Source organism: Perna viridis, chromosome 9 (genome assembly GCF_037379345.1).
Source record: "Perna viridis isolate PV_CMFRI_1.1 ecotype Kerala chromosome 9, ASM3737934v1, whole genome shotgun sequence".
NCBI lineage: Eukaryota > Metazoa > Mollusca > Bivalvia > Mytilida > Mytilidae > Perna > Perna viridis.
This window is the reverse complement of record NC_142453.1, coordinates 19,689,775-19,698,888: the sequence shown is the minus strand read 5'-3', so window position 1 is coordinate 19,698,888 and position 9,114 is coordinate 19,689,775. Positions and strand designations below refer to the sequence as shown.

Below are 9,114 nucleotides of genomic sequence, written 5' to 3'. Positions count from 1 at the left end.
CATTATTTATAAATTAGGCATTTTAACTTCTGTTTCTAGTTTTGAATATTTCAATGTACAGAGAATATCATTGACAAGTTTAAGCAGAAATATTTTTTAGAGGCATATTAATTGATTTTATTAGAGACAGTAGAAAACGACGTTCTACATCTGCCGATAGTTGAAATGTTTTTATACAAGTCGTTGGTGACAAACTTCATCTTAAAACCTATGCTATTTTATTTTAATTATTGTGAAATGAGACCAATATGTCCCTTCAATAGACGACAGTCGATGCAAATATGATTGTACCCATATTTCATCCCCTTTAGTTAGCCTTCTTGCAACTGTTGCTGATCCAGAATGCCACTTTCTACCTGTATTTTGTCCAATTTCCATGCAAGAAATTAAATGTCCATTGTGTAAGACGCATCCTTCAGGAAACTCAATATTAGACGCAATAGTAACAGCTATTAAATACAGACCTGGTTTTTCACATACAAATTTACCGGTGGAGTTAAATGACGAAATGTTTGTTATTCCCACGCTGAATGGTATCTGTTTAAACAATACAGGCCCCGAATTATCGTAACGGTAACCATAATAAGGATGAGCTGTCATTGCAACTGGAAAAAGAAAAGAAACAACAAATTAAATGTGTTTACATAAACTACACCGAAATTACATGGACTTTTCATAACGTGCTAGACTGTAACAGTCCATGAATCATCTGCGCAACTGTTTGACGGATCGATAAACGTTGACTGATTGATTGCTGACTGATAGACAACTAGATTACCGGTGACCGATCTGATCGCAGTTTTGTTATGTAAAATTACGGATGATCGGTTTATGTAAATTTAAGAATTTTCATTGAAACGAATCAAATATAATACCATTATAAATTTATTTTATATTTAAGAGATTAAATCCATATTAAATGTATTAATTTTGCTCAAAATAAAACAAATGTAAAATAAAAATAATTAATCGATGTAATAAAGCTATTGTATTATATTAATATGTGAAACGCAACAGTGAAATCCGTAAAATATATTGTGACCGCACTATGGTCACGTGATCCCATCATCGGTATGATGGATCGTTTTGACGGATCGACGGCTGATCGGAAACTGATCGATGATCGGTCGCAATTTTAGTTGCATTGATCGGTTCAGGTACTGTACAACTTGGCTCCTTGGAACATGGTTATTCTGTCACATAACTAAAGTCATCACTACACAGGTTTAATGAGCGTCATCGTCATCGTGGATCGTTATTATGTTCAACTGCAGCATGAGAGAACCGATTTGCTCATCGTCTCATAGTTTTCCTCTCTCGTTTTATTTGACCGAATTATTATTTTATCAGCAACTCCTAAGTTCTTCTAGAAAAGCAGAGGACGCTTACTCGTCTGTTCTGTACTCCAAATTGTAAGTGGAATCCAGGTTGCTCATTTACTTTTGCTCTCATGTGCGTTTTATTTTAATTGCTAGTGTGTCTAATTTTCTGTCTACTTGTTATCTCTGGATTACCTTCTTTTTGACCACCGTTTGATCATTGTACCTTTATTTCCGTTTACGTTGTCCACCGATCAGGACAGACATCCAAGTTAACACTTACTTATCTTGATATGACTTAATACAAACACTTCAGAGAAACTAACAGATATGGAAAAAAATCATTTTGTCACAGAAAACATATGAAATATGATACAGACAAAATCATATGACAAACTTAATTTCAAAATGTCGGTGAAGTTGGCTTAAAAGTTAATTTAAAATTAAATTAAAGTGTTATTAGGAATTCAAATACAGATTGGGTTTAAAAGTAATATTCTCAGTTCAAGAAACATTTTTTTATGATTATTATGAAAATCTAAGCATGAAAACTCTACAGCATGTATCTTATTCTCGTGTAATATATATACCCTAACGCACGACACGAACACATCAAATTAAATGAAGTAGCCTGAAACATATCCTAAGATAGAAATCAAAGAAAGAAGATAGGGAGATGCGTGTGTATAAATTTCAAAAAATACAATTATACCTTGTTCTGTGCTCTCTTGCATTTGATGTTGTAGGACTTGAGTTCTATTTTCTAGGTCTGTTACTTTCTGAAACAAAGCAAGAAAGTCTTGGTTGCGGGCTTGCTCCTTTGCCTGCAGTTCGTGTACAGCATCTGCATTCTTTTCAACCGACTTCTTAATGGATTCGATTTCTACGACAGGTTTTACCGTCTCAAGGTTTTTTAACGTAACAACATCTTTTTCTACATGAGCAGTTTTGTTTTGTTCGAACAAAAGTTCTTCCTTCAATAGCCAAAATTGCGTTTCAAGGTTATGGGTGAAATTTAAAAGATCCTCGTATTTTTTTTCCAGCGTTTGATACTTGTTTACAGTAACAAATTCTCCATTCGCTGAAACATTCCATTCCATATTGGAAATTTGCGTTTCAAACGCTGTTAAAGTCTGCTTTAGTTGCGATGTCAACATTGCAAAAGAATTATCCATGTCACGTCGCAAACTCTCTGTTTCACTGTGAAGGGATTGTTTTTCGTTCATGAATTCCGATTTCGTTAAAAACTGACTTGAAGCAGATGTGTCTTTGTTTGATTGTCCAGCTAAGAGAAATCCCTCAACTGATGTGAGCTGAGCTAACAACAAAATTAAAAGCATGGTCTTGTTCCTAATTATAAGCTAGTACGATTGAAAAATAAGGATTATTTTGTGATGTATATACGAAATAAACAATGTAACGTTTCTTTTTTTTTCATTCATATCTGATAACAGTCGTTAGCCATTCGGACCAGGAAGACGATATTGACCCTCACAGGTATTTTTTTTTTTTTTTGTTTAAACAAGCTATGTAAACACTGCTTAACATATTTCTATATCTTTTCTTGTTTAAATATTTACGTAACCTACGCTATCACTGTCCTAATATCTAATATACAAAGACTACTTCAAACATGACATGTAACTCGTTTGTTCGTCATTTCATTAAACCTTTACGTTATAGTGTACTTATCTTTTTATTTGGCCAATCCGTAACAGTATGTAAGAAAATGTGCTTAGATAAAGTATAGGATTTTGATTTGTTGCTTAGAATGCTTTAAACCATTTTTGACTTTGATCAAAGATCTCATACAATCTTTCTAGCAGTGGGGAAATATAATGGAATGCACTATTTAAAAGAAGATATATATAATGCATAGCATTATTTTCTATTGTAACTTCCACCTCAGATATATTTTGCAAAAAATCTTTATATATGAATGGATAAAATGCCTCTCATATTAACTTACATTACAAATAAAAATGTGTGAACTTTTATCAAATTAATTTTGCTGGTATATTCAAAATACTAGTCCAGCTCTTGAATAGTATAAACTTCCAGTTCACACCATATACATGTAACATTCCACATAGAAAAATATTCATCTCCTTTGCCCATTGCATTTGACTTTATCAAAAATTTAAAATATCACATTTGATATGTATTCTTAAGGTAACAGACCTGAGGTAAGCGCGATAATTAAATAAGAAAGGTTTTAAGACACTAGAATGTTTGAATGACTCCTGACATCCAGGTTCAAAGTGATACCGAAAAGGAAACAGTTCCAAGCAAGGCTTATCTTTTAGGAAAAAAAATAAGATACCAGGCTCCAGCAACTTGGCATTTATTAGTAAACTAGGAAATTCAAGTTTTGATTAAACATTTCCAATGGTACATTGAGGAATATATCTTTCTTTAGGTGGAAAAATTTTGAAATGACGCCATCTATTGCATACAAGAATTCCTCTAGTAACTAATAACGTAGCCAATTTTGTAACCCCTTAAATTTTTATGGTTTTGTCACATAAATAGTCCAGGTAATATCATTTTTTTACGACAATTAAATTATGCTTTTGTTTTGTTTTATTTTGTTTTTGTTTTTGTTTTTAAGGGGTTTTTATAAACGCAAATAACTGAAAATGGACCCCTTTTGTTATTTTGGTAAAATAAAACCCGTTACACTTCTACAGCATAAACAGGACAAAAACACATTAACTATGACGTATCAATTATTTTTAAGAGAATTTGAGTTGATATTCAGTTGTTTAAATATTCTGTAAAAATGACCCTTAACTACCAGACATTCCTCGACTGAATCACAACAATTGTTCTAGTTTCTACTTTAATTATAAATCCTTGAATAGCAAGACACAAATTGCATGAACTGATCAGAGCAATATTTAGTTTTATTTGAAGGAACACAGATTTAGACAGTGCAGCTATCATTAATCAGCAGTAACCGTTTGAATTTAAGTGATCATTTGAATCATTAATCTTTACAAATTTGATGATATAATCGATTACATTTTAAAATACCGTTTAAATTGATCAAATAAAAAAGTTTCAAGTTGAACAATAATGTATCTATTTAATATACTATCTAGATTTGCATATATATCTAAATTACACTCTTTGAGTTTACACCTTACTCTAAAACACCAGATTTTCTTTTTATTTATAGAATTTCTATGCGACCATTTGAAAGCTATAATTCATTCGATCACTAAACATAACATTGCATCTAGCCCAATATCTAAAAACACATGTTCATTGCTGAACAGTGGTAGGTGGTCTCCAGCCCACATTACCATGAATAGCATGATTTGGTGTATATTTGCCAACCCCCATATAAAATCTGATAGCCCTGTTCTGGAGAGCATTAATACACGAAAAATTGCGAGTGCCAAAACTGACGCTCCATAGCTAATTACTGAACAGACAAGGGTATCAAAACGTTTAGTAAAACTACTGTACTTGAAACGACCATGTGCTTTACTTTAACAATAAGTAGACCAAGAGCACGACTTGCAGGCCAAGCTACAGCTTTGGCCATTTCATTATAATCAAGAAATTCGGTTAACAACAGTCCAAGATGTGTATAACTTGATACTAGTTGTACATTATTATCATTCAAAATAAACACATTCGATGTTATCTTTACAGAAGGGTTCATAAAATGTACAATATTTGACTTATCTAAACTGACTTTTAAACAATTTGTTACACACCATTTACTTAAAACATCCAATAAAACTTGTAAATCATTTTCATCTTCAGCAATGAGGACAATATCATCAGCATATAGAAGTATACCCAGTTTTGCATCATCAATATCTACACCAACATTTAATAACTTTATGGCATCAATTAAGTTGTTAATAAAAATGTTAAATATAGTAGGTGATAGAACACACCCTTGTTTCAATACAGAGTTTACGTTAAACCACTGTGTCATTTTACCATTAAGTCTAATACAACATTCTACGTGTGAGTATATTGATTTCAAACTACATAAAAATTGTGTACTCAATCCTAAATCATTCAATTGAGTAGACAATAATTTTCTATTAACAGTATCGTACGCTTTTTTTTGAAATCTATAAAAGCTGTAAAGGTTGACAATTTTTTTTTTAATTGTCTGGTTTCAATAATTGCATCAAGTGTATTTAGATGATCAATTGTACTTCTTTTTTTACGAAAACTATTTTACTCATCGTGAATTATTTCATTTTGTTCTGACCAAAATGCTAATCTGTTATTAAGTATATTACAATACAGCTTATATGCACAAGGGGCTAAGCTAATGCCCCGACATGATAAAGGATCCCATGGATCTGAGGTTGAAGATTTGGGAAATAGGGGTTATAATACTCTTACCCCATTCAAAAGAAATTTTACCATATTTAAAACATATGTTAAACAATGTATGTAAAACAGATATCATTGTCGAATTTTTAGATAACTCATTTGGTATACAATCAATACCTGGTGATTTACCATTTTTACTTTTTACAACAGCATTTACAACTTCTCCATATAAAATTTCACTATCTCAGAAATCATTATTAATATTAAAATTAATATTTTTATCTAATGTTAAATTGTTACAGTTTAATAAATCAGAAAAACAATTTTCCCATCTATTGAGAACAGTTTCTGTATCTGTGCTAATTGTCCCATCATCTAATGTGACCTCCATCGGTATTGACTTCTGTCGCTCGTTTCCGACACCAATTTTATTAATTCTTTTCCAGAATTCACGAGAATCACTATGTTGAACATCTACCAATTGCTCCTGGCTACGGTACCAGTATTGACGTTTAGCTTTTTGAGAATGTCTATCAAAGTTCTTCCGTTTCTCCACAAATACATGTCGTAAATCCTTTTTACATAGGATTTTACACTTTCGCCACTCGCACTCGGCTTTACATACATCGTTCCAAAGAACTGTTAGGTTTTCATTTCACCACGGTTTTTTCATACGCCGTCGCTTTTTGCTTCTGCCTTTACACACATATGTACGAGATTGATTTAATCATGATTATGTTTTGATTAAAAAAAATAAAAATCTAAATCTTGTCTTTGAACAATGTGTTAAATTATCATGGTCATATAAAAGGGTCATGTTATTGTTCAAATTTAGTATAATCTAGAAAATTACTGTAATTACTGTTTATTATCCTTAATCTTATGATATATGTAATATGTCAGAAAAAAAAATAAAGAATGCAAATTGAAGAGTATCTTAATGACAAAAATTTGGTTGGATATATCAAAACCCCAATACTGAATTATTTGTATCAACAAGTACAAAGAAAAGGTATTTAATACTTTAATATCTCATTGCAATCACCGTTGACTAAGTTATGCCCATAAGTACAAAGTGAGTTCATGTCTTATACAGGGGCGGATCCAGGATTTTAGATTGGGGGGGGGGGGCGCACACTTAAAATTTCGAAAAAAAATTTTGAGGTTATATTTTTGAGATATTCTTCTAGAGTGGGTGCAATGCAGATATCTTTTGTGGTAAAATTACATGTAGCGAGAAATAATTAAAGTTTCAACTTAAAACTGCCTAAATCTACCCCTGACAACCCATGCTTTGTAAATTTTAGGGGTGGAGACGCCTGCCCACCACGCCCCCGCCTGAATATACCCCTGTTAAATGTGTACTGTTAAAAGCTTTGATGACCACTGATTTCTAAAAGTCAATGTTCTGTTTTTGTTTTTGTTTTTTTTTGTTTCGTCTTTGTTTGTTTGTTTGATTTTTGTTTTTCTTTCTCATGATGAAAATTAACTTGCAATTTAATTCTTACTTTCCGAATGTATCATATTCTTTCCGAAATTTATAATTTCTACATGCCAAATACCTTTCCCACACCTAATATCACCTTGTCCCAATGACAAGAAAGTGGAACCTTAGAATACAGAAAGAGCTATATCCTCTAGAATAGAAAATTTGACCGATATATATGTATGTTTAGTCATCAATTTGATATTAGAATGTACAACTGACCTTGCGGAACTTGACTTTATTAAAATACCTGCCTTATTCTTAGGAGACTAGCTAAAATATACTTCTCTTGTTGTGAACATTCAGATTATTATCAACAAGTTTCTATTTTTTAAGTGAACTTTTAGTTTAACGATTGTTTTTTTTTCTCGGTGTGTTAGGTATCAAGGGGCAATGTCGTATTTTATCGATATCAGATAAAAGCGTAAATATTTAGACTTAAAAAGTCAATGAAACAAATACCATATCATAAAATGAGGACTGATTGAAGATCATAAAGTATTGGCAATATACGTGCATGTCTATATTTCCATCACAACACTGTTTGACTGTTCCTATTAACGTTCAGTGGACTAGTAAATGTATGCATTAACATTCTCTGGTTGTAACGATTTAATTCGAATGTGTGCTTCAATTTGACAGTCTGTCTTAAGATATGAAATAAGATAATCGATCTATCTAAAGTCAGATGTATAATCCATAAGCAATTTATTTCTAACCGATTGATAGTTTGTATACATTACTGTCAAACCTTTTAAAGTGTATAATTTTCTGACTTGAGGTATCCCAATTTCGATATCAAACAATGAACGATCTTGTTTTCATTTAAATGAATCATTATAACAAGGCAGGGCAGATTGCAGCTGGCCACAAAACAACATTATACACTGGTACAGCGAAATAGTTGTCCTTATAAACTCCAGCAACATAAAGTAAACTGAAACTGAAAACGAAAAAAACAACGTACAAAAGTAAGTAATTCTTGATTTGTGAGAGGTGCAGAAATATGCGACGGGGTTAAAGTCTATGTACTTTGGCGTGATCAAAACCCTGTTTGAAAACTGGCCACTGTAGAAAAATATCACACAATTAAACATTTTCACTGGTTCAAGCCGAATTCGTATATCAACGTTTTCGTAGTCAGTGCACTGTTATTGTCTTTATACTACAATTAAAATGTGAAAGAAAAATGACGAGAAAAACAAAGCAGGTGACATCCTGGTAAAAATGTAAGTAAACGTTTGTGACGTCACATTAGAAAGTGAGTTTATATCGCTTATGAATGTATACGTTCTATGCATTATATAAGCTATATTTTTATATAGCCTAGCTGGCCGAGTGGTCTAGGGCGCTGGACTTAGTGCAGGCGGTGTTGCCATAGATGTCACAGCGGTACGAGTTCGAGTCCCGCGGAAGGAACGACCAAAAATTTGCATCGCAAATTTGACAGTTCTAACATCGTTGGGAGTTTTTCAGACCTTTCTATACGTTTACATATCTTCCCTGTATCAATTTGATCCGATGGAGCAGTGTAGCGAATATAGTCGTCACATTCTGAGACGTTTGTATAATATTGATTTGTTGTGACATGCATCATTAATTTGATCCTCTATCCTACATAATAACATCTAAATGAACTGTTCCGTACTACCATACATCGTGTACTAAGTTACAGCCCTAGGTTAATCCTACGAAGAGGAATGACCCGGTCAGTGAAAGCTATATTTTTATATAGCCTAGCTGGCCGAGTGGTCTAGGGCGCTGGACTTAGTGCAGGCGGTGTTGCCATAGATGTCACAGCGGTACGAGTTCGAGTCCCGCGGAAGGAACGACCAAAAATTTGCATCGCAAATTTGACATTTCTAACATCGTTGGGAATTTTTTCAATATATATATTGAATGAAATAGGCACTTTGCAGGAATTATCGTTCTTGATATAGTTTGATATGGTTGATTTCAATTCGAGATAAATGTGAGTTTTTTTTGTTGTTGTTTTGTTTT

General features: G+C 32.6%; 2 protein-coding genes across 2 annotated transcripts; both read right to left on the bottom strand.

Annotated features, from left to right (window-relative positions):
* Positions 1 to 201: 201 nt before the first annotated feature.
* Positions 202 to 2,796, bottom strand: LOC148607234 (uncharacterized). Its single transcript, XM_088546522.1, has 2 exons — positions 2,032 to 2,796; positions 202 to 605 (listed from the first exon to the last, which is right to left on the bottom strand). The coding sequence occupies exons 1-2, from the start codon at positions 2,657 to 2,659 to the stop codon at positions 214 to 216; spliced, it is 1,020 nt and encodes a 339-aa protein (XP_088402648.1). The 5' UTR covers positions 2,660 to 2,796; the 3' UTR covers positions 202 to 213.
* A 1,950-nt stretch (positions 2,797 to 4,746) lies between these two features.
* Positions 4,747 to 5,274, bottom strand: LOC148607233 (uncharacterized). Its single transcript, XM_088543508.1, has one exon. It carries the CDS (start codon positions 5,272 to 5,274, stop codon positions 4,747 to 4,749), a length of 528 nt encoding a protein of 175 aa, XP_088399634.1.
* Positions 5,275 to 9,114: the final 3,840 nt, after the last annotated feature.